General features: G+C 40.8%; 1 protein-coding gene across 6 annotated transcripts in view; it reads left to right on the top strand.

Annotated features, from left to right (window-relative positions):
• The window catches only part of GALNT13 (polypeptide N-acetylgalactosaminyltransferase 13), a 154,372-nt gene that overhangs the window by 43,931 nt on the left and 83,912 nt on the right, over positions 1 to 26,529 (top strand). For all 6 annotated transcript variants that reach the window (XR_011324246.1, XR_011324244.1, XR_011324243.1 and 3 more), the window contains exon 4: positions 20,757 to 20,925. Coding sequence is in view for 2 of the 6 variants with exons in the window: in XM_069780621.1 (XP_069636722.1) it covers positions 20,757 to 20,925 (169 nt within the window). In the remaining 4 variants the exon portion in view is untranslated. The remainder of the gene's footprint in view (positions 1 to 20,756; positions 20,926 to 26,529) is intronic.

Here is a 26,529-nt window from a genome sequence, read left to right as displayed (position 1 = left end):
AAATTTAACATATATCCGTATTGGAAGCGTGGTGTTAATGACAAATTACTTTTTAAAGGGTTTATGCAATTTTTTTCTTTTAGTGGGTCTTGATTTATATAAAAAGAATGTGCCCATAAAGTACAGTTTATTGTATAGTGAGCTCTTCTTAAAAATACAGTGCTGTATTGATCATCCCTGGTATCCTGTATACATGCAATCAGCCTAACTGAACTTGTCTATATAAACAGTCTTTTTTAAAAAATCTATTTCAGCAAATAAAAATGCATGAAGTGCTTTAATTAAACCATCCGGTGTGTGCATGTAGGATGCAGTTTCTTGGAAGAATGATTAGTTTTGTGTATATGAAAGAATTATTGGCTCTGTCCACAAACTGATACCATACTGGTGACCAGCAGTTGGTGCAGGGAAGCAGAGCATCTGGCTCATCGTAGCCTGGGCGGAAGGTGCTGTACATCCAGGGCATTCTCTCATTAACTGGAAGAGCAAAAAAATTATTGTTTAAATTCTAAAGCAGATGCCATCTTGAAAAATAATAAATTAGAACAAAAAATTTGATGATGGTAAATCTAAATATATTTTATAAAAGCTAAGTTACACTTTTTTTTTTATATATATATATATATATATATATGAGATGCCTTTTAATATGTTACAGTTTAACCTGATAAAAGCAGTGTATGCACTCTCCTGAAACAGTAAAAGAATTATTTCTGGAGTTACCCAGTATACCTCTGGTCTTTTTGTGACTTTTAAGCGAATATTGTTTGCTTTACAAAAGGTGATTCTGTCCCCTCCAAATACCTCTTTTAGAGTGATTTGTCCTAAATTGCAATTAGGATGTGATTTATTCTTAGGGTCCCTGCCCCTTAAAGTTGCATGTTTTAGGTTTTAACTTTCTCTTTATATGCTTAACACAATACACCCATACGTACAATGTGTGTGTATGCAATGTATGTATGCGTGTTACCATAGATTGGCAGTTCTGATATTTTTAACGCGGCACTTCAGTATCACCTTTTTCTCTAAGTTTGTGGTTAGCATCTTGTGCGTGGGATGACTGAAAACTAGTTGAAGTAATGCTTCAGAATCAGTTATTGTTTTCCAGTTCTAATTGCCATAGCCTTGCAGTCAGGTACGTTGGTTCCTTTCATTCCTGATACTGGGTGGTGCTCAGTGATGGTTCCCAGCGAAGGACTGAGGAAACAACCTGCTTCTTCCACTGCTTATATTCATAGCAGTTGGATAGAACTTTCCTCTTCTTTCATTGTGTAGTCCAGCTAGTTTATTCTAGGCAGCACTAATGTAAATATGTGAAATTTGTATTTTAGGAAATATCAAACTAAGTAGGAGTCATGTAAACAGCATATTGTATTTCATTGTGTTGATGCAACTCATACAGTTTTTATATTGAATGAGGTATGAATGGGGACTGTGATTTGCCTGCAGTAAATTGGACTAATGGAGAGATTGATAGACTTTTTTTTTTTTTTTTTTTAAATGGGATTCTTTTCCTGTCTATAAACTAAAACTCTCTGTACTGCAGATGTTATGTGTGTGCGCTTCCCTTCTAAAGTGTAGGTTGCTTTGGGTTTGGAAAGCCAATTTGTGACGGTGTTCAGGTGCAAGTTTGAAATTTTAAGATACTTTACTGTTAGGAGACTTCCCAGTGTAAGCTCAGATTGCTTATTTTTTCTAGTTATATTTCTCCTTTTTTTTTCCCCTGTGCATCTTTAGGATGTAATCTGTATTGGTTTAGCCTTACTTGTCACTTTCTGTATAGACTGGTCACTTGGCTGGTGTATGTAGATGGGAAATAATGGATTAAGCCAGTCATGATGGGATGTGTTACTGTTATGAAAAGGATAATCTGGTCCTTTCTCCATCCTTAGAGAGCTTTTTCTAATAGGATTAAGGTGGATGTGTGTGGCCTGAAAGCTGATGTTTAAAATTTGATGCATATAATAAAACCTGAAGAAGTTAAAGCCTGCAAGTTAAAAAAGCACATGTTACACTACAGACCGTCCTGTTGTCATTTAAGACCAAATCAGACGTGATTTCATACCAGCTTGGCCCTTAACTTTCGTTCATGAATGGGAACCGATGGTGATGTTTTCTGACAACGGCAATTCTGCAGGAGGTATCCCGATGGTACCACCGTACAGGAATCGATCCCTGCTCTCGTTGTGCTCGGCAGCCCTTTGGTGGCGTGGAGCGGTGCAGGGGTCCGTGCAGCACCCCGGGTACGGGGCTGCCGTGCTCTGCCCCCCCTGCTGTGCTCCTCTCTGTGGGTCTGACAGTCACCTCTGCTGTTTCTGGAGTCGATTACAAATCCTGTAGCTGTTTATATTACAGGCTTTAATTTTTTTTTTTCCATGTTTCTGAATAATAAGCCATGCTAAAATTGTAACATATGGCTATGAATCTATTTTCATTCCTCCTTGCCTTTAATTAGAAATGAGAAAATTTCTTTCGAGGTTCTTTTCAGTATCCAACTCTTCTGTATTTTCCTTGCTACTTACTAAATCCTGGTGCGTGATCACATTACCTCTTGCTAGGAAGCGACTAATTCGACTAATGTATAATTTTGCACAAAGCATAACCGGGCTGTGGGGGAGAACTGCGTGTCCTCAGAAGCTATAGACCCAGTGGAAATCCATACTTTCCTCTTAGCTTACAGCTTCTGTTGGAGTTCAGTCTCCCTTCAATAGAGAAAAGCAGCAGAGCTCTGGAGGGTGAATCCCAGCCGGCTGAGCAGCATTTCCAATGAATTCCAATCTCCTCTGACCAGAAAGCTAGCCAGCTCCTGGCCAACAGGCTGGAATGACACGTGAGACTTGGCTTTAACCAGCGAGACTGGAGTGTTCCCAAACAAAAACAAAAAAAAGTGAGTTTTCTGTCATTTGGAGGCTTTGAAGAATTGCTTCATTTTTAGGGGCTCGGGAAGAATCATCTCTGCAAGGAAGGTGCCTCAGCATGCTAAGGATGCGCTAAGTGATTCTTGGTGGTGCTGAGCAATGGGGTTTCCTCTGAGGGGTGGGAGCTGGTGTTCACCCTCGCAGGCAGGGTGCTGTGCATGGATTTGCGGTGTGAAGGTGTCAGGAAAGTGCCATGGTTGCTAATGCTTTCCAGCAGAGATATTACAGGAATGGGAAAGTCCACCTTTCGCATGTGTAACTCCTCATCAGTGGCAGTGACAAAATGTGCTTGCATACTGCCAGTCACTACTTAAATAGGGGCACACACAGTTGTTTTCCGTAGGGGTTTCACTAGTTACTTTCCTATCTCTTGCTTCTTCACATACTCTTTTGTTAATAGTGTGGTTTGCTTGAGGAGCCATCTGTTGCTGAATGACTTTGCAAATGACCAAAATAGCTGTCAGTTACTCTGTGTTGTATGAACACAGTCCCTGACTGTAACATGAAGAATCACAGGTATGTATTTGTTTTATTATTCAGTATTTTATAGTTATTTTCTCAGTTATGGGGTGCTAGTCTAGAAATGACCAGCTTAAGTCTAAAATTCAAAAGGTACCACTTACTACACCATTGTGATTTACTGTCTGTGGGAACTGGCAATCGTCCCTTTTTCTTTTATGTAAATCATGAGTTGCAGTAATTTGTGACACGATAGTACAGGGCTTATTACAGCCTCCACAAGTTAGTAAGTTTAAACTAGTCATAAAAAGAAGATTTATTACCAAGCAGACACCATGATTTAGGTCAACAGGCCTAGACAGGGAAGCGGTTTTCTTGATAATGTAAAACTTGTCAGTAGCTTTTCTTACAAGGGAAATGATTCTTTTGGGTGAAAAAAACCTTCTTTTTTTCATTTAATTTTCATTAAACTTAGTAAAGCACAATATTTGTTAAAAAGGCATATCAATTTTTACAATCATGTCAAATTTAGCTGACCTCTTTGCAGTAATGAAATACTTCATTAAAACTGTTTTTCCTGTAGAAAACAATTCCGTAAGTGGAACATAGCAATAATTAGTATGAAAATGCAACGTTTTAAGGTGCCGCATGCTTGCAGAGATGGATATCTTACAGACAGGCTTTACTGCCTGGGTGCTGCTGTTACTAAAAAGGACCCGCCTGTGCCCAGCCTTTTCTTTATAAAAGGTGGTGATTTTGGATGGGAACTTCACAAGCTGCCATTTGTTCCATTTTGAATCTCTTTGCCTGGGTAGGATTCGCCTGTCCTGACTTTCCGCTAGTGTGGCAGGTTGCATGTCTGGGCGTGCAGCTTCCCCGCGGGGGTCCCTGGCAAGCTCGTCTGGGGATGGGGTCCCCCTGTGCCATCCCACCATGCCTGGAGACCTTCAGCAATGAAAAAATCCTGCAAATACCTGTTCCTGTCTGTAAATGGATTTGCCCCTTGCTAGCGAGGAGTATGAATTTTTCAGGGAGAAAGGAGATTTCTTAAGCAAGTAACTTAAGGCTTGTTCAGAAGGCAGTGGCTCTTCAGAAGGAAGCTCCTTCCTTTTTTCTTTCACTGAAATAACATCTTCTGGGCTAGACCAAAGTACATAGCCTCTGCGCACAAGTGATTGATGCCTGCTGCCGAAATATGACATAATTACCCATCAAGCCTCATATCAAATACCAATTAGGATAATGTACGATGCTCTGCATGCATGCCAGCTGCGGGCTTGCAATGTGTCGATTCAAGTGGCGGGTGTCCTGAAAGCAATTAATCCTGGTGTTCGTAACTAAATGGACTTGTACACATCGAATTGCTCTTCCTCAGACACTCCTCAGGGTTGCTTTTGATAGCTGCAGACGGGTGCGCAGGTAAGGCCCCGAAAGAAGGGTGACTCGGGGACACAGAGGAAGAAACCTGCCGCCCTCAGCCCCGCTCTGGTCCCCGTGGCACTGGGGGGTGTCCCATGGACATCAGAGTCTCTCCCGCCTCTTTCCCCTTTCCTGAGCCCTCTGATGTCTGGGTTACACTGCATTTGGGAATCCTCAGCAGGTTCCTGCTGATGACTGAATTTGGGATGGCAAAATTTGGTGTTGGTTGGAGGTAGGAAGGGAGAAGGATGCTGTTGTCAGCATCCCTCCTGCTTCTTGTGTGGAGCCAAGCAGGCAGCAGCAGCCCCCACCAGCCCAGGCAGGGGACTGGGGGACTTATTTGCAAGACTTTTCACAAAACAAGTAAGAAAATTCAAGAAATGTTTTTCTCTCCAAACTTTTGCCTTCTTTAAGGTATAGCATGGTAGAATAAAATATTGAACTGTTCAGCCCTACAGGGAAAAACCACAGAGCTACAACAAAGAAAAATCTTTTACTAAAGATTTACTGAAGGTATGTGTAAATAAATTCTGGCAGCTATCAAACATTTCTTTTTTCATAAATGTTGAAAAAGCAGCCTGTTAATGAAAGCAGATAAGATGCTGAGATAGAAAAATTATATGTCAGTAGTGGTTTCACTTTATAAGGCACTCTAAAATACTAGAATGACAGCCAAGGGGGGTCAGGGAAGGTTTAAAAAATAAAAATAAATGAAATGCCTCTTACCTTCATTCCATGCAATTACTGTCTGCATAATTTTGTTTTGCAGAAACTGGTTTGACTCTCACCGTTAACCTTACATTTGTAACTCTACTTAAACATTTTTGGCTTCATTTGTAATGGTGAGTTTTTCAAAGTAAAGAATGACTAATGCTGCAGGAAAAAATGGCACAAACTTACATACACAAACTGGTTTGACAAAGATCTTTACAGGCCGGTAGGACTACAAGCAGTAGTTACATGGTATGTAGGTAATGCCGTTACGGCAGTATGAATATTTTTAAAAAGGAGTGCCCATCATAGGTGTGCCCATGGTGGGCAGGAGGAGCACGTGAAGGACCCCCCGAGCAAGGGATTCTCTTGCTGAGCAGCAGGAACTTCTGAAACATGGCCCAAAATGTGTGGCAGGCCAATCCTCCATCTGCTCGCTTTCCATCGACTTTTGCTTGCTTAGCACTCAGCATCGGTTAGGTATTTCCATTGCATTTAAATTAATATTGATACACTAATACATCTTCCCTGGCTTATTGCTCACTTCTAATTATTTTCAGAGAGGTAACTTGTATCTCATTGTATGCGCAAGCCCAGGATTCATTTATAAAACACAGCCATAAAGGTGATAAATGAGAGTGTGATTCCTGTGCCTCCCACCCTTTCCTTCAAAGGCCAGGGCTCATCCCTCTCCACTCCAGCCGGCTGGCTGGGGAGAAGACATCGTCGCTCCTCCACGGAGCTGCTGCCCTGCGCCCAGGAGCGTGGTGACCACCAGGACAAGGGATGCGTGTGGCAGAGGACAGCATCGCTGCTGTCGGCCCAGGGATGTCGTGTCTGAGCACTGACAGCTTGGGGAGCAATGGTCTGCTCCAGAGTGCCCATCCGAACAGATGTGAATCCTCTCCTTTTCTCGGGTTTTTGTCCAGGATAATTTTTCCTACAACGGAGGAGGCACATGAGTAGACTGAACCTTGCTGCTGTTCTTTGTTGATCTTGAAGCCTTGTCCTAAGTTTCTGTAAGACGTCTTTTGATTAGAAATGGCCAGTTTTTCTGTCTTGCTTTATGCATCCTTGGTTTTATCTTTGTGTATGAAACCACAAAGCAGACAAAATTATCTAGAAGCTTTGGATTGATAGAAACACAGCCACTCCCTGTTTCCAACACCAGAAAAGCAAGTAAATCGGTGCTGTTGATGCATATTCCCCAAGGACACGAGGCGAAGGCTGCCTTGCAGGCGCTGCCCTGTGAAGCCTGGTGCTGCAGGGAGACCATGTGCCATCAGGCAGCGCATGTGGGCAGGGAAGGAGGCCTTGAAGAAGACCCCAGTGATTTCTCATTAGTCTGTCCCCATCCCCATGCACATACATGGTGTGTAACGCCCGCTCAGGGCTTTCCCTTGGTCTTTGCTTCGGACGTTACTCATGCCATGGTCGTAGCCGGTACTTTCAGCAGAAAGCTGCTGCCTGGTGGTGTGAGCTGCAAGAGAGTCACAAGCAGACGCAGCTCTTTTCGCTCTCGCCTTCGTGTCTTCTTAATTTCCCTTTCTACTAGAATTTTTGTTTCTCTGCATGGTGAGTGCCTTCCATTTTTCTCCTCTGAGCTGTTCCCAAGAAACATTAATCCCTGCTCTTTCCTCTGCTGGCTACTCTGCCCATTTACAATTATAACCAGGAGCTAGCACAGGGTAGAGCTCAGGAGGTTTTTTGGCTTTGCTGTTGTAAACGTGACCTGACTGGTGCTTGCGGGTGCCCCCGAGGGTGCTTGGCCGCTGCAGCCCGGGAGGAGACGAGCCCCGAAGCAGCTCCGTCCGATGGCCTGCGTGGAGGAGAGAAGGGTGACTGCTTGTGAGACAGAGTGACAGCGAAACCATTTGATGACATAATTGGGAGTCATATATTTACGGTTTCTTCCTTCAGGGCTGGTAACATAACCATTGAGATTTTACAGAGGCTGAGGTTTCACAACGCCTTTCCTCAGCTGACTGAAAGACTTTTTCAGAGATTCAGTGATTACCTAGTATCAGGGCTTTCACATCGCTTCATTCTCTAGTTTGTCTTGAAGTCCATTATAGTGGAAAGATAAAGCAAGCAATACCTGGCGATGCAGTATTTTTTTGAAAAAGATATGAGCCTTTCATTGTCACATTCATAAAGATACTGTTTATTAACTGATTAGGTATGCAGTAAGATTGGAAGGGGGTGGGCTGGAGCGCATTATTTTTATCCTCTTGAAAACAGTATGACTGCTGAGTCCAGTTTCTGTGGTTTCTTAACTTTGTATTACAGCTGATTTGCTAAAAAGAACAGCTATGGTTCTGAACTGCGTTGAACTAGTATGATATTTATTTAGACTTTGAATTTTTATCAAAATCTAGCAGTAGCTATTACTGCAGTGTAATAAACACAGCTAGTAAATGTGGAAACCTTTTACATTTAGATTGCATCATTTAACTGTGTGTAGATTTCTTATGAATTAATGAAGGATGTTCATAGAAAGTTGATGTATTTTTCTGATGAGAAGATGCCTTCTTTCAGATCTTCTTTCTTAGAAATGGCAGCCAGTATCCGTAAGTAGACTTCACATCCATCCTAAATGGTATTTTTTAAAAAATCTGATGTTCAGTTTATTCTCTCACTCCAGACCTCCTTGTACCTCTTTAGGCTTTCTGCCTTGAGGCTATCCATAGCAGAGTCAGTTCAGGCCGGTATGTCTCCAGACACCATGTGAAGCAAAAATGCTGAAAAAAGTGTATTTATGACAGAAGTTACAATGAGTTCTGATGCTTTTAGTATTGGAAAGTAACATTCTTTTTTTTTTTTTTTTTTTCCAGAATCATGGTACTCTTGTGTTGAGAAATACTGAGAAGTAAATGATCTATTTAATGACGTTTATGACAACCTTACAGGATTTATTGCTCCTGTATAATTAAAACTAGAATTCTTTATGTTCTGGATTAAGATAAGTCTGTGTATAGTTCTGAGCAGCAGAGATACATCACATAAATGGCAAAGGACTGTGAATTGATCCTTCAGTTTATTGGATTCTGCATGGAGTTTATGGCAACAAATTATTTGGGATAAAATATCTTATATGCACTATGGAGATGCAACCGAGAATTATTTGTGTAGGATTCAGGTTTAAAAAACCAAAGCAACCAACCAAAAACCCCCAGCCTTCTGTGTAGCAGGCTAGTAGAAGGTTACTGCAATTCAGATAGCCATGCACACAAATACAAAATAGCAGTGATGGCAGTTATGATGTATCATACCATGTCAGGACTATTCCTGGTGACTGTGAAATTGGACGTGTGTTTTGGGTGATGGAGCAGGAATGTTCCTTAGCTTCAGTGTGCTTTTGTTTCTGAAGTCAGTGAATGTTGCAAGGGCTTTTCCTGAATTTTGGATAAAAGCTGCTGTGTATCACCGTTGCTGGAAGCACTGGGAGGCAGGGCTGTATGGATCAGACTACACAGCTATTAATTGGTTGCTCAAGCAAAACCATTGAAAAAATAAAGTTATTACTTTCAGCTGCCTTGTTTTATGGAAAAAATGAATGAAGATAAAATAAGCAATAAAGATAATGCTTTGAACTGAAATGTTACACAAGTAATTTAATGACAAACTAGAATAAATCCAATTCTGGGATTTCAGTACAGGAGACTGGAGGTTTCCCCCATGTGAAATGGCTGCCGCACGAACCATCTCCAGTGCAGCTCCTGCTAGCAGGGATCCCCATGTTCTGCTTTATAACCAAAGGGCAATGCTCCATGGCCTAGAACAACTGCTTAGGTGATCTTTTTTCCCCCTGAATATTGTTTACCAGTAAGAAAAAAACCCCCAAGGAAGTTATTCAATACTGTATGACAACTTTCTGTTAAAAAAAAAAAAAACACAAAAAACCCCCAAACAAAAACTAATGCTCTCTTGCATTCATGGTGAGTTACTGATTGCAGCTGAAAACCTGCAGTTCTCCTGTGTGAAACTGTACCAAAAGTATTTTTAGTAATACCAAATCATTGTTATTTAGAAAATAAGACTGTATACCACATATAGGTAAATTTGATAGGGAGGTACAAACCGCTGTTGTTCTTTAAACAATGGGGTTTCAGTCTTCTTCTGACTTAGTCCTTTAGATGTCACTTCTGCCTGTGTCCAGATGCTGCTCCAGCCAGCACGGCAGTACGGTGGAGGGTTTTTTGCTGTCTTTCCTTATTACAGACTCATCTCCACCCCTCCAGCTCCAGCTGTGCTGTCGTTTCTTTTCCAGTTAGGCTGCAGTTTGCTGACAGTCATCCCTGAGCCCTTGGGGAAGTAGCCGCGTTAAGGCTGCAGACCCCATCCGCATGGAAATGCAGCACGACGGAGGTCTGCGGCCAGGCTCCTGGCTTTCCCGAGAAGCGCAGGGCTGGGGCCGGCAGGCTGTGGGAGGAGAAAGCTCCTAGAATTTGCAAAATGGTGTTAAACTGCATGTAACACAGCTATGGCACCTCCTCGCTGGAAGGAGGGGATGCTTGCAGTCACATTTCATCCCTTGGTGGGTGCCTGAGGCAGCGGAGCGAGGCTGTGCTCAGGGTACGTTAAAGTTAGGAGCATCTTCCTACGTGTATAGCTCTCCATTTAGCCAGCTTGCCTAGCTAAAGATAGCATGTGGTATCGGAGAGACCTGAGCATGGGTTTTGATAAGATTCCTCTGAGAATGAGACAAGAATGACAGATTTTATGCCTCATATTAGTATTGTAGTAAAATATAATTGGAAACTGCGTGATGCATAACGTGCTTTGGGAAAGACCGGGCGCCTGTGCTGATGGAGGGAAGAGCTGGGCAGCAGGAGAGGCAGCAGCCAGCTCTGCCTGGTGTGCAGGTCCCAGCTATGGTACTCCCTGTTTGATGTATATACTCCTCTTTCAATCAGAAGTTTATTTATGAAATACATTTTTCAAATTTTCATCATAAGTAGAGACAAATTATCATTTACTAAGATATATTTACCAGTAAGCCATTCACATTTTATCTTCTATATGTTCTGTGTATGGGGATGTCTGAGAAGACTTTGTGTATTGGGCAGATAGTAATTGTGTGGGACTTACACCCCTTTAGCTACTTTCTTCCCTAACTCTATAATGAGATCAATTTTATCCTCATCTATTTTTTTTTTACCTTTCCAAACAGCAAAACATCAAAGTTGGGAATTTTTCCTTTCAAATTGCTTGCGATGCTGGTAGCTGCAGAACGAGCGAGATTCGGGCTGACATCAGACTCTTAATAAAAAGAGAGTTCTCTGCTCTGTTGTTCAAGAAGGTCCCATCAGGGACCCCCAGCTCTCCTGGGCTGTGCACGCACGGGATGGTTCCTCCTGGCAGAAGTGGTACGTAACCCCGTTGTCGGGGGTCTAACCCATCCCTACGGAGGAAGATTTCAGATTTCAGAGCAGGGCTCACAGCCCGTGGAGCAAACTGGTAGTTTTGAAGCAATCCAGTCTGATTGTTGCTGTTGGGGGAAACCAAGGTTTTTATCTGTGATGGAAAAGTATAAAGTGGTATTTCCAACTTCAGCTTTTAGAAGTTTCAACCAATTAATAATACATGAATAAGATTGGAATGACTTACTGACTAGACAGTTTCTGAAACAGGAAAATGCTTTTTGATGCAGAGGGTATTTTTCTTTTTTTGCAATGGCTATTGATCGCGTTTGTACACGGTACCCACAGAACACCCTCACCTTTCAAAGCGTTTGCAGTGTGCTTGGTGGTTAAACCAAAAAGCTGTGGTTTCTGCCCATCAGCATCGCTGCTGCTTATGTGTTACTGAGGGTCTGAAAATACTGCTGGGATGTTGCTGTGGGCAGCAGTCCTCGCCTTGTCTGGGTGGGATGAGCTGATGGCTGGGCTGTGCGTCTGGGGGGACCAGAGAGACCAACAGGTTTTTGGGGAGTTCCCATCCATGCTTAGCCCGGGAAGGTGGGACACAGACGGGTGTGCAGGGGGTGACCCAGCTCTGGGGGGATGGACCCCACAGCCCCCCATAGAAGAGCAGAACAGCATCCTTATGTTTGCAGTGTTGTTTGTTACTCAGAACTGAAGTGCAGGTGTTGCAACCAAAGTATAAAGACAGAAGATGAACATTTGGGGTGAACCCCCCCCCCCAAAAAAAAGCATGGATGATGAGTCCTTATGTCTTCTGAGAGTTGCCATGCTTATTTGTGCAACAGTCCTTGTGCAGTGCTTTTACTGAATTGTTAAATAAATTGAATACTTTGAAATCTACTAGGCTCTGCTTCCCCCACCCTCACCCTTTTCTTTATCTTGAATTTTGTGCTTTCTATTCTCCACTCCACCAAAGACCTCAGCACTTCTAATAAGCCCTTGTGAGGGGGTTGTTTTCATTTCCAAAGGAGGCCTATCTTGGCTGACAGATGATGAAAAATGTCTGCAGGCAGAATGCTGGAAAAATAGCATTTTTATTCTTTGTGGGCATGCTTCAGTCAGTTCCATTATCCCTGCGTGCACCAAGATGGTCATTGAAGAGGTGAGCTGTTAATTCTTGTGCTTGGAGGTAAAGCTATATTTGATAGACTTTTTTTTTTTTTTTTTTTTAAAAAAAGCACACTTCAGAAATATTTGAAATCCGCTTCAGTAAGTTAACAAGCAAAACTGCTGAATCACTGTCCTTCTTAGTTGCAACTATTAAATAGAGTTAACCGAAGCACTGTGAGGCGCATACAGAAGCCTCCTTCGAAAAGTGTTAAGTGTATACAGCCCCTTCTGACATTACACAAGTGTGGCAAGGTGTAGAACTCTGCGGAGATTTGTAGATTACTTTGGTTTCAACATCTTGAAAGATAATCACAGAAGAATTCTGCTGCAAATTAAAGCAGCCTTGTTTGCTTTGCTAGAATCATATGAATTTATGCCCTTGAAGGACAAAAGCTTTTTTTGGTGCTTTATTCAAACCAAGCTCGATTTCATTGAGTGAAATCAATGGTTTAGAAAAGGCAGGCAAGGATGATTTCAGGTACTGTTTGGCCTCTGTGTGGGGAGGGACTAAATCAAATAATTCTACTGCTTGAAAAAGCGGTAAGCGAAGAAGGATAAACTGAGGATTTGTAAAGGCATATATAGGCAGAGGAGGTTGATTAGGGATTCAGTGTGTATACTGAGGTAAAAACCAATGAAAATGTGAGATAGCAAATCCAAAGCAAATAAAAGGGACACTTTTTTTTGCCAGCAATGCTCAGTTAAGTTATGCAGTTCATTGTCAAAAAGATAAATAGATTTAAAGAGGGAGTATGCAAGCTGGTGGCTATCTATTGAACATAACGGTCTGGGTACAGCCCCCACCTGAGCAAAGGGAAATCTCTGAAAGAATTATTTTAAAACCTGTCTTATCTTTTCTGCCATGATCTATCAGTTGCTCTGAGACAATGTACTAAGCCAGAGAGACCTTTGTCCTGATCTAGGAAATGATTTGTCATCTTGCGATTTAATGGACGCCTTTCCCAGATGGGCACAAAACAAAGAAAGGTTTTTGGTTGTGCTTTACTAAATTATAATAATAACAACTGGAAGAGGCCTGAAGATGCTTCATCTAATCAGTTCTGCTGTTGATATTGTTCACTCCTATGTTTTTCACAGTTCTGTTGTAGATTACATGACAAACAAGTTTTTCTTAATTTGCGCACTGAATCATCAGCACAGACTTTGGTTTTGGTCAGTAGAAGCCTGACCTCTTCTGTGCCGTTTGTTCTCTGGCTTTAGTTGAGATTTCTCTTTGCTCGGTTTCCCACACATACTTCTAACTTTATCCACCTATGCTCAACCCTTAAATATTCTTAAAGAGCATCACTTCTCCAGTTTTTATGTGTTTAGCTCATGAAAATTCTTCTATTTCCTCAGGTGTGTCAAGGTATGAGTATAATTCAGTAATTTATTTTGTTGCTTGGATTTCATCTAGGTTTCCTTGAAAGGCTATAAAAACTCTGTTTTCAGAGGTTTCAAAGCAAATATTTAAAAAACCTCCCAAAACAACACCCCACATACGCTGTGGATGTTTTAAGTCCAGTTAATTGTGTCCTGTGTGGGGAAAGCTTAGGTGACCTTTTGAGATTCACTTCCATCCCTATTCTTCTCTCATTTTCCTTCTTTCATCGTACATTTAAACAGTGACAAGTAGACTGCAATTTCAAGTTCATTAATCAATGTGATTTACAGAGAGACGAGGAATGTAGGTCTCTATTTTGTTAAGGTTTTTCACAGTGTGAATTCTTAATATTAGAAGATTGAGCTAATACAATCTTTGTGGAAAGGAGAAATGATGTGTGTATTTGTCATACACACCTGGCAGCAGTAATGGCATTCATGTGATAGCAGCTATATGCAGCCATCCTCTGGATTTTGTTTGCCATTTAAGATGTGTATATCTATATATGTGTACATGTATGTTTATATACATAATTATATATGTGTAAGAAAGTATTTTTCTCCTGCCTTTTTACTGGACCATGGTGTGTGTCTCAAGCTTGTCCTCATGCGTCAGGATGGACAGTCATCTTTCGGATCTGCAGTACATGTTACCCAGAGCTCATCCATACTGAAAGCAGAAAGGCTTTCTGATGGTAGTACTCACATTATTTGAGCTATGACTATAAGTAGCTTATGTTAAAAAAAAAATAAATACAAAATTACTGAAATAGTTCTGTCTTCAAGACACACATGACAGAAGATCTCAGATTACTAAAGCACAGGTCACCTCGTACTTTGTCAAGGGTAGTATGATAGACCAAGGAGATGCCGTGTAGATGGCATCAAATCTCAGCATCTCCTCCAGGTATTGGTTCTGCTCATTCCTCCTCACCCCTCAGCCAAGGTATCTCTGGGTAAGGACAGAGCCATGAAAAACAGAGCCTTTGCAGTTTTGAAGTATTTTAGTTTCTTCAGCCTTTCCTGGAAGTAGAGTATTCCCTTAAGTATTTCAGATATCTAAAAACTTATTTTGTTTTTGACTTAGCATCATCTCATGTAACTAGTATACAGGAAGGATACTTAATGAACTTTGATGGTTGCTGAGGATTAAGACACATTTGTAAATTCACTAAAATGTATTTAGGGCTGTGTCACAAATACCTTATGAAACATTCATGTTTATAGAGCTGGCAAAAAACCCTGTTAATAATGGACTGTGAAGGGGAATATGGTCAAGGTAAGTTAGAAATCTTAAGTATGAATCAAAATACGGTATTCTAATCAAGTTCTTGTAAAAGTGAATTAATCTGGTATACAAAAATAGTTTTCCCGGTTACTTCAGCCTCTAAATCCGCTTTGGTTTTCCATACGTCCTCTCTCACCGGGGGCTAGTTTTGAAACTTGTGTTGGGTGTTGGTTTCAAAGTACCCATGCTGTGGGTGGGGATGCTTTCCAGCTCCCCGAATCCTCGTGCTGTCCATGCTGCTGTCTGTCTGATACCCTCTCATGTCCATCGTCCTCCTGCCACGGACACACAGAGGGTCCCCGCTTCCTTCTGGAAATGGGCAGATTCCCTCATTTCAAGACTTCTAAACCTGAGCGAATCTTATTTACATTATACAGACTGTTAGTGCCAAAATATATCCGTGAACTTCACTGGCAGGAGAGGCTCTCCTGGATGCCCTTTGCCAGCAGGATAACTGGGCTTTCAGTGCTGCCAGAGGGATCGCTTATACACTGAGATACGCTGGTGGGTGAAAGCCTTGAATAGTGCTTTTTGGGTAAGATTTCATGCAAAGCAAGTCAAATGCAAATGAATTCAGGAGGCTACTGCTGTACATATGGTCAAAAATGCAACCTGTCCCTGTGCTTAGAAATGACTTGAAGTACAGCATGAGACAAAATTGCCGGCACCTATGTCCCTGAAGCTCAGGAAGGTACAGTACAGTAAATAAAAACTCTTTCAGTTTACTGAGGAGTGGTGTGAAAGACCAACACAAGCCCATGGAGACCCATCAGCAAGGCCCGATCACAGAATGAGGCAGAAATAGCGAAGAACAGTGAATTGAAGTTTTGTACAAGTGTACCAGCAAGAGGAAAGCCTGATAAGGATGGAGGTGGGCTTTTCAATGCAAAGGAAAAGCAAATAAGAGATGAGTTGAAGTTTTTTGTTTGCCGTTTGTTTTTAGTATTCATTAAAACTTTCAACTTACCAGCAGCAGAAGTACTCCCAAAGTATTGATGGATCAGACGTGCTAATAAGCTTACTGATAGACAGCCAGGTAATGTTTATGTAGAAAAATTAAATACATCTCTCAGTTTCTCCCCCCCTGGCTTCAAGGATTGTGATTATCCCTGAGTCCCTCCTTGGGTCCCCGGTACAATTGGAAGTTATTTAAAATACAAGCCTGGAGGTGAGTTCAGGTACTTGGAAACATGACAACGCTGTCTTTTACCTGTGGGTTTGGGCTCAGAAGGGCTGCTCCTGATGGGGACAGGCAGCTTTCTGTGGAGTCAGTCAGCTCCTTCCATTGGGGAAAAAACCTGGAGGCAACAGGGTTGGAAAATCTTAGACCTCTCCTAGTTGGAGGATTTGCATATTTTTTTGCAACATCTGGGCAGCCCCTGTTTGTGAAGACCCATCTTGCCATTACCACTGCAGAGGGATGGAGTTACTCACTGCTGAGTCATTTAAAGTCAATGATCTTCCCAGTGCTGTTGAAAAGAAGTATAAAAACTATGTAGAAAAGGTGTTTTGGACAGTAAATTCTAAGTGATATTTTCGAAGATGTACTCTGTAAGGAAATCGCTTGCTATGCTCATTTTAGCTTATAAACACCAGTACAGGTGGAGTAATTCATAATCAGCAGCATGCATTCACTGATTGTTGCCTCTTTTACCATTCATACATTATGAATACTTAAGAAACAGATTTTTTTTTTATCCGCTAGATGAAGAGATTTTGTGTTATATTTATGTTCTCTGATTGAAGAAGTGTGTGTGTGTGTGTGTATGTTTTACATAAAGATTTTTGTATGGAAACTTGAATACAAATTTGGTATTTCATAAAATAATCTGAACAGTTTGATTTGAAGTATGCGGTACTAATGAAGTATGCTGTACTTCCTAGAAAGAGGGTAAAGCAGAACATAAAAATTTGGTGCAGTGACAATATCAATATTTGGAAAAACAAAATTGTTTTGTTTGCTTTGGATAAATAACATATCATTCAGTAGAAATATTTGTAGTGGCTTTGTGCATTTAGAAAGCCAACTTTGGTGACATACCTGGTGTTAGAAAACTTTTGACACTGCCTTTAGATTCTCAAATCTATTCAATGCTAGCAAAAATTCAATTTTCTATGAAAAGTTTGGTCAAATTGAATATTTACAAAAGATCTTCATTTGCTAAATATTCCTGCCATCTCTGGTATTGTGATGTTTACTTGGGTCTTATTTTAATATTTTATATGTATTGTTTGGAAAATGGAAAGTGTTATTTTTTTCTAACTTGAATATGGTTGCATTGTTGTGTGCTTTGCATCTGCTGAGTTTGAGATGGTTGAGGACTGTTTCTTACAGACTCTCTGGGCTCAAAACTTATTTATTCAAATATGGTCCTGGGTATGGATTCAAGTTACACCTCTGAAAATGCTGGTGTGTATGTGGTTGTTAATTCATAAACAGTGTGCAGCTTCTCTAAAGATTTAATAAGCTGAGGTTGCTGCATTTTAACTATAGCAGAATTAAATATGTTTCTCCATCACAGATATGTGTAAGCTATGATTGAAATGTAATCTGATAATACTTTGCTTTGAATAAAACCATGTGAGTGGAAAGGCTGTTGAGGAAATTTCTGATTAGTTTTATATTAAACTTCAGGACAAGAAAATCTCTTTTGAAGTTTGATCTTGATGGACCTTAGTAAACAACAGAAGAACACAGAATCTTGTAACAAAAATTAGTTTTGCAGATGAAGGAATATATAACTCATGCTTTCATGCAGCATAAACAAAAGTTTTCAGGCTGAGTTTAATCCGAGTCCGTGTGATGGTACACTGCAAATGCGCTGGGATTTGTAATGAATTTACAGTGAGTTTACACTGGAGCATAACATCCTCCACAGCTGCCTTCCTATTATTTGGGCTCAGAATATGAAACCCTTCGCTGTTGGTATTCCCACACATTTTAGGGAGATACAATTTTGATATCTGGCTTACTACAAGGAGAGGCAGCAAATTTACTGTAGTAATAATGACTGTGCTAATAACGAGCTGCTAAATTCTTTCTGTTTTTTTTCCCCTAAATAATTTGTTTTAATGAAAAGTTTCTGATTTCTACAGGAGATTGTCACTAAGATATTTTTAGCCAATCCCAAAGTATTTCAGCAGAAAAGAGAAACATTTTGGTATGTTGCCTTACTGTTTCAGAGGTGTTTAGTTATGCTCTGTGTTATGGGACGAGACGCCTGATCGCCTCGCCGTGCCCGTGCCGGGGCTGCAGTGAGCGGATCGGAACGTGAACCAGGCAGCTCCTTGCCTGGGCAGGGAGGTGATGTGTGTGCTGCTGATGGGGTATGATGGAGAGGTGGTCTTGGTCTTCTGGATAGGGTCTGTAAAGTCATGGAGGTAGTACAGACCCTTAAATACAGCTTCAGAGGCAGAAAAAACAAGAATTCCTCTTCCAAAAGATGATCAGACTGAAGGATGCCACAAGGCCAAACTTCCTTCACCTTCTCATCACTCCTTTTCCTCTGCAGAGACATTCATCCCTTTTTTGACGAATTCCTTCATTTCCATTTATGTTGTGTTTCTGGGGGAGAAAGGCATTGGCCAGGTTCCTTTCTGTGCCCCTTACCTGTTTTTCCACGGTTTCAGCAGTCAGGCTGACTCTCTTTGCCTGCTCCCTGCTGCTGTTTAGATAAATCTGTGCCCTCTGCCTCTTCCAGCAAAAAGGAGGCAGAATTTATTTCCATAAACAACATTTGCAGCTTGAGGGACTAGCTTTTCAAATTGCAGTCTCTGAGGAGTCTCATCGTTTCTCCAGAAAGTGATGATATAGCAGAGTTTAATTACCAGCCATTAATGCGGAATATTTCATGTTCATATTACGCATTACATAAATATACCTTATGAAATGTTCTGAGAGGAATTTAATAGCATATATAATGTATAATTGTGTGTGTATGTGGGCAATGCAGGTTTCTAAGCAATTCTGCGGGTGAGGCGTAGCTGCGGCGAGATGCAGCATTGCGCTAAGAGGCAGCTAAAAGCACAGCACGGCTATGTTCTTCTCATACTTTATTTCTTGCCAGTGGTACTTCTAAACGGTTTTGACTGTGAGATGTATTCTCCAAGATAAAATTCTGCCTATTAGGGAACATATATAGCGGTGTAGTCATGAATTCCTTTCCCAAAGCCAGGTGAGAAGAATCAGCGGCTCTGCTCAGACATGAAAAAAGGTATCTAATAGCATCTCAAGCGTGCCTGCAGTGCTGGTACCCGTGCCACAGCCTGTTTAGCTCCCGGGAGGATGCTGCCGACCCCAGTAGACGTTAACCACTGAGCCTGTCGTCCTTAGGAAATCATCCCGGACGCAGAGCACTTCAGAGTTGCCACGTTTAAGATTTAAGCATCTATCTGATAGCAATTTCATCTTTGCATGTAATCACAGCAAAAGCGAGTAATTTCTTCCTACTGCAGCGTATAAAGGTGCTACTTCTGATCAAGGGGAAGGATAAAAAAATAGATCAGATAATACTGTAAAATGTTCTTCGCTCAACTGAAGCATAAACTAGAACTGCAGAAACAAAATTTCTGTGCCCAGGGTGTGTAATACTTATTTTTAAAAAGCCTTTTATGTAAATTTCTGCTAGCCCTGATGTCTGATTTGCTTGAAAAATCATAGGTTTCTCCTTAAAAAGTCACTTAGTCTGCTTTCTGTGCATTTTGTAGAAAAGGGCTTATTCTTCTAGCGTTTTTTGTTGTTGTTGCAAAAATAAATGATTTAATTACTCTTCAGGTAGTAGAGAAGGCTTCAAAAGTGACAGTCTTTCAAGATATTAAGCATCAAAATGTTTCAAAGTGATTTTGACACTAAAGATGAAAAATGAACGGGATGGCAGAAAAACAAAGCCAAGGTCCCTTCGTTAAGATAGAACGGTAATGTTGGAATGCGGCACAGAAGTTCACAGCTTGAAAGGCACCGTGAGCATCAGTCCCTGCCCAGTACGGTGCTGCAGGACCACGTGTGTGAGGACTGGAGTCACGCACCGACGGGTTGGCTTCTGCTTATTCGTGAGAGCAGCAGCTGACAGTCAGCACTGAAGACAAATTAATTGGTGTTAATTAACACCTCTTGACAGAGGCTGATTTAAAGTGTGAATGTAAAATTGGTTAAGGATTCAGGTGTTCCGTGTTCTGTTGGTTGATACAGCACCTAGGTAATAAGTAGCTGGGAGCGAAGCTGGCCTCTTCTGCTTAGCTGAGGTCAGAGGAGGAAACTGGTGGTGATTCTGTCATCCTTTGTCTAACGCTTTTGCTTTAGAATAATGATTATTATAATTATTTGTATAGGTGGGATGTTTCCTTCCTTTTCATATGCTCTTGCCTAAAAAGGCAGTCAGCATCTTGTTTATTTTTGTGTGCTTATATGAGATGATACTGTAATTTTCCTTAAAACTCAAAATTGACTGTACAAATATTTCTCAAAACTAGTCTCTAATAGTATGTAAAAGATACTCTGTCAGGGTTGGGATACTATATTTTTCAGGATAGATTGTTGGGGTTTTTTGGTCACTGAAGATTAATTGTTTTATTTACTTACAGGGATGGGATTATGCTATCACATGCCTGGTAGTTAAAACTAAATAAAAAAGTAAAAAAGCTGGTTAGAATTAGTGTAATACACATGTTCTTCAAATATTTTCAGTAGCTATAAAAGTGTTTTCCAAACCTTTTCTGTCTGCATAATCTCACAGAGAATCTGGTGTTGTGCTCTGTAGTCCTGGTGTAAATCTCTTGAGAACAGTTATTTACTGTCATTGTGATTACAACCAAAAGCTGCAAGTGAACAAATCTGGGTTTTTTAGTCATCTTAGAAAGGAACTAGATATAAATTTGGATCCAGATAGAGAAAAAACCTCACAGGGAAGCACAGAGAAAATTGTGGTGTGTTGTTATGTTTTTTAACGTTCCTTGTTGAACACCAAAAATTGCAGAGCCCCATTGGTGAAGAAGAAAACTGATGCCCACATACTAAGAGCTGGCTTTTGCTATTTTGTGTTACAGCTGTTATTTCTCGAAACCAAGAAGGACCTGGAGAGATGGGAAAGGCTGTGCTCATTCCAAAGGATGACCAGGAGAAGATGAAAGAGCTGTTTAAAATCAACCAGTTTAATCTTATGGCCAGTGACTTGATTGCCCTGAACCGAAGTTTGCCTGACGTGAGGTTAGACGGGTGAGTCCCTGGAGCATTCTGCAGAGCGGCGGCATTGCCTACCTTTTCAAGGCATGAGATACAGCACTGTCCCAAGGCTAATTAATTAGTGGGTGTTACTACCCGTGGGTGCCTGAGGAAGCTGTTTGAAAATGCCAGGGTTTACCCATTCTAGATTTGGCTTCTAATGCACAACTTTCTTAGGAGAAGAGTTACTGCATCACAAATGTTATTATCTGGTGGAATTTATTTTGTGAACAGCTGAATAATTGTCAACTTAGAGCAATCCATTTGCATTGCGGCACATAACAAAATGCCCTCTGGTGTGTCTTATCACCTGGGATAATTTAAATATTTTTTTCTTCAGGGAAAACATTATTTCTAGGGTTTTAAAATGATAAAAACATCAATGTCTACTTTATAAATTTTCATAACTATGCTGGCGGCATTTAAAAATTGACATTTTAGCGCTGATAAAGAGAAAATGCTACCAATACCAAAAACTACCTGCAGGATGGAGTTTTCTTTTAGTTTTATCCAGAAACATTTCCAGAATAATCAGAATTTTGTAGAACATCTTTCAAAATGTTTTGCAACAATACAAAAACTGAAGAGGGTTTGGTGGTTGGGGTTTTGTGGGGGTTTTGTTTTGTTTTTAAGTCTAGTAATATATAATCATTATTTTTGAGTGAAGCCTGACGTTTGTGTGGTGACTTTGAGACTGTGGAATAGCTTGGGGGAGTGTTTCACCAAGCCCATTGAATTATTTTTAAAGGAATTTATGGACTAATTTTTCCAGTTACAACAGTGGGCTTGTGTTTCTACATGTATTTGATGTGAAAGTACAAATGTACATGTGTATCGTATCTCCATTTAAATAGGGATTCTGATTGCTATCTAAAGATCCCCTAACAAGTTATGATACTAAAAAAAAAAAAAAGCCTATGTCTGTGGTATCCATTTTTTTCAGCAGTCAGAGAATTTCCTCCTCTCTCCCAGGAGCAGTGTTAATGCTAGCTGATGGAGTAGGCTAGCAAGCCCATTTTATTTAACGTGGGACTTCTGCTTATAGGGGCATTCTTGTAAGAATCTCTAACAGAGGTTGCATGCGTGGAGGATTATCCAAACTTACATACTTTTGGAAGTAAATTTTTAGAGGCGGGAATATTTTTTCCACTTGATTTTTATAGAAACCTAGCGTTGATTGAATTTTATCTTTTTTCAGTTCAGTTTTTTTCCCTGTTCTCCTTCACCTACATAAACAGTCTGATTTACAGGTACTGCAGCTTATAACAAATAAAAATTTAGAGAAATATAAGCATAGGTAAATATATGCAAGTGGTCAGGTCTTCTAAAACCTCCCATTACTTTTGGTTTTTAAACTGAATTGTCACTTAGCTGAAATCTTGCTTATCATGCTTTTGTTTGAAATTAAATTCTTCATGCTCCCATGAAAATTAAGTACTTCGTTCCCTAGATTTTATTTGTAAATGCCTGCAAATAATAGAAGTAGAAGCATTGCTTTAACAATAGAGCTTGTTCAGAAACCACAGAGGTGATGCTTCTCCACAGCACGATCATTTGTAATTCAGTGACGCCAAGTTCCCATAGAACAACACCTCACATCATTGCCAGCAAAGACGTATTTCACAAAACGGAAGCATCGGAAACGCTTTATTGCTTATTGCTTGTTTGTTCTTTATTGCTTGTCCTTTGCAAGAGTGCCGAGGGTAGTCACGTCACGACGAGCTGGTGGGGCTGGCTTCAGTGTTGAAATGATTCCAGCGGGCACGGGGCATCTTGCAGACTTTCTGGGAAGCGAGGGGGATGCTCTGTGCTGCTGGGCTGGGTTTTCCCTTGCTGCTGCCTAACTGTTTTCTTGTACTGTGATGCTCTTGGCCGGTGGCCCAGCTTACATTAAACTGCCCAGGTAGTGGTCAGTTCAGTGTTAGGTTCTCCTCTCTCACGGAGCCTTTGCAGCCCACAAAGAGACAAGACCCGAGTGTTGCACACACCAGAACAAGGGGGGCACCTGCGAAGCCTCTTTCTCCTTTCCCTTGGAGCAAGCGTTGAAAAGGAAGTACATATTGAAGAAATGGGTAAAATGTTCAAGCTAATGAAGAGTTCTACTCAGTCTAAGGGAGATGAGCTATTTAATATGGAGGGAAAGCTGTCTAAATGCATTTTCTTGATGAGCAGAAGTTTCATATCCTTTGTTGAAAGGACAGAAAGTATTATGGGATTTAGAAAAAAAATAATTTTCTTTTCTCATTTTCCTCTTCAGACAGATGCTTTCTGTACATATTCTGTCTTTAGGCAGTATTAAATTGTTCTGAAAGCCAGTTTATAATGCTTTGCTATTAAGGAAGAATATGATTTTATGGTTAATGTATTTAGTGTATGACAAAGACACGTTTTTATTGACATGGGGGACAGAGGCATCTGATTTGCACTGGGTGTCTAACTCTTTGCGTCTTTCACATTATAAATGCAAGCTTCTCTTTCAGAGGCCAGGAAGTTTTCTGCGGCAAAAGTAGGTGAATAGAAGAAAAGAAAATAAAAAATGTTCTTGCTGGACGTGCTGTCTAGTGGGAAATTCACAATAACCTGTGTAGCTGCGGACACTGCTGTGTAACGGGTAATCATGAGCTGATGGAAAGATCAATGTTATCAAGGTGTAAATGTATTAAATCAGTGTATTGGCTGTGAAGCAGCTGCACTAAATGGAGCAGAAAACTTGAGGCCAGAGAGATGAAACTTTGCTGGAAGGTCGTCAGGGCAAGGTTGACTCATTGCAGGGCAGTAGCAGAAGGGGAGCAGGATGGGATCAGTCCCATGGAGCTCCACATTGTCACTGAGTTATTTGCAGATTGGGCGCTGGGAAATGGCCAAGCTGTTCTCCATTTCTGTAACGATGCCAGGGGATTAAAGGAGTGAAGGGCATTTGTACAGGACTAATTAACTCCTGGCATGACTTGACCTTTTTATTGTATCTATCACATGTCAACATTTTGCTGCGTGTAAGTGGTGTTTTCGCATTTCTCTGAGCGTATGCCATGCCATTAAGTCGCAGTCTCCGTTCCGGCTTCCTGCGCAAGCAATTAAGGGCTCATGTGCCATCAGGCTTGTGTTGGGGGTCTCCGGGGGCGGAGGGGAGTCACAGCTACCGGCAGCAGTCCTGAGCATTGCTCCTCTTCTCTGTCTTGCATGAGATGTCCCTGACAGATGTGGCGACTTTCAGTCTTGGGCTCCTTTAAAATTGAGATGTTGGAAAAGCAGCTGAATGCCTTTTTCTCAGTGATGTCCTCTTCCTGCTCCTGGTGGTGTCAAGTATAGGCTTAAAACAGAAAGTGATGTGGTGTCTGACTTCCCACACCCTGTCTTCAATGAAAATAAAACCTCAGCTTACCCATTAGTCCTGTGTTTAGAAGGTTTTATGATTTCCAGCTGTGATTTAACCCTAAATGCAAAGTGTCATCTCCTGGTGAGATTTCCCAATGCCTTTCCCTCTGCCTACAAGAATTAGATTTGTGTGTTATAAGATTATGTCCATGTCACAAATGAATATCTACAAATAGATATAAGAATTCTGATAAGAAACAAACAGCCCTAGAAAAAGAAGAGCCTTGTTGTAATTTCTCATTCTAGAAATTAATTCTTCAGTTTTGCGACCGTACGTTCATTGGCAAAGTCATTGGGAAAAGGGCAGTGAAAGGGAAGTAGTACACTGACAGAATAGCTTTTTCATTGCTGTGGGATGTGTATACATATATTATGGATTAATTTTATACATATATAATATATATAAAATAAATATATTTCCATTCTGTTCCTGTTCTGGCCTTCCTCATTCCTCTTCCCTCTTTGTTCCTTGCTGTCCTTTTTATTCATGCAGGCAATTTTATCCCGACCTCCTGATGTGGGTGTACAGATTTCACTTGCTTTGCCAGGGCTGCTGCTGTCTACATAGCACTTTGCGTGTACTTCTGGGAGTCAATCTACAGCGTACAAACTTGGAGTAAGGATCGAAGATGCTCGTCAGTCCTTTTCACTCCCCTCCGCTGCTTGGTACTCACATCCCACAGCGGCAGAGAGTAAGAGAGCTCTCGCTGTTTGGGATCGTTGCTGCTGTTGTGCCTCCAAACAATCAAAGCAGTGCTGTGGCAAATGGAGGGGGTGGTGTAAGTGTCACAAGAGTCTAAATAAGAAACACGTATTTAAGAGGGAAAATAAACCTGAGGGAATCTTAATTTTTTTCACATTAGCAGACGAAAGAACTCCTGAAACCTTTTGTGACTCTCTGTTTCTGCTTAAATGTTTGATGACTGTGAGCTAATTCTGGATTTACACTGCAACCACAGTACTTGCCTTTGTAAGATGAGGGAGATCTTTTTCCTAAGGAAAGATGTTAGATTTCTAAAAAAAAGTTTCATTTTATGAGTTGCAGGAAGACAGGGAAGGCTGACTTGGTTGCTGGCTAATGAGAAATTCCCTTTACAGTTTTGTGAAATAAGGCGTCTGTCTTTTGTCTCGTCCTTCTCCCAAACAGGAATGTTTGTGAATAGACCTGATGTGAAGTCCTGACCTCCGTGAGGTCAATAAGAGTTTGCTCTGACTTCTGTGGGAATGAATTCTCTAATCAGGAGACCACAAAATCCACCTCCCGTGTGCTGTAATGAAACAGTATGACTGAATCCCATTGCATCTCTGCTTCTGTGTTGATATTTTAATTCCAGCTAATGAATGTGACTGTCACACTAACAGTTTAACTTGCTGCCCATTATGTCTAGTGTTGTCTACCAGAGAATGTCCCTCAATTGCCTGAGTTCTGCTGGTAATGGTCAACATGAAGATTTTAATCAGTGTCAGGTCTAATTTGAAGTAGCTATTGATTAAACCCTAAACCCAATTTAATTCAACATAGAAATGTTTAATTTTATTTCTAAGTATTTTCTCCAGCAAGGGAAGAAATCCATCTTCAATCTTTTCTTGATGAATAAGGTTGCAAGTGCTATTCTACAAATTACTGAACCATTATAATTGGATTTTCTTAGAATTGAAATTTAGGTTGAAGTTAGCTGTTGCGTTGTGTTTGTGTGTGTGTGTGTTACGTGGTTATGAGCATACATTTCTGATCAGAAACAAACTCATATTACAGTTTTCTAAACAGTAATCATGGCTTAAACTCAGTGCCGTAGTTGTGTGTTGGCTTCTTCAAAGCAAAAACCTGAATGAGTGGTCCTAGGGTGGGGGAAAAAAAGCTCTGAAAGAAGTAGTGTAGAAGCAGCAATCACTGCCTGTGAAAATCCTTTAGTGCCTCGAACTCCATGTTACAGGGCAGGAAGCTTTGATTAGATTTTTTTTGGCGAGACCACTATTTGTTCTTCATGCAATTTAGCCCTGATAAGGGAGGGTAAATTGTTTTATTTTCTGCCGTTCACATCTAATCCATTTGCCTTGCACCAGAAAGTGTTGTATTAGGTTTTTTTTCCAGCTCTAAGTCATGGTGGATGATGTACATAAGAGTTCCTTTGTTGCCCGATTTATCTGCTTACAGCTTCATATAATTAAAAGCTAATTTATTTTTTAAGATTTTTCTGAGTATATACAGTTACGCATAGAGAA

Source organism: Haliaeetus albicilla, chromosome 4, assembly GCF_947461875.1.
Source record: "Haliaeetus albicilla chromosome 4, bHalAlb1.1, whole genome shotgun sequence".
NCBI lineage: Eukaryota > Metazoa > Chordata > Aves > Accipitriformes > Accipitridae > Haliaeetus > Haliaeetus albicilla.
The sequence above is the reverse complement of the archived record's forward strand: the minus strand, read 5'-3'. Positions and strand labels throughout refer to the sequence as shown.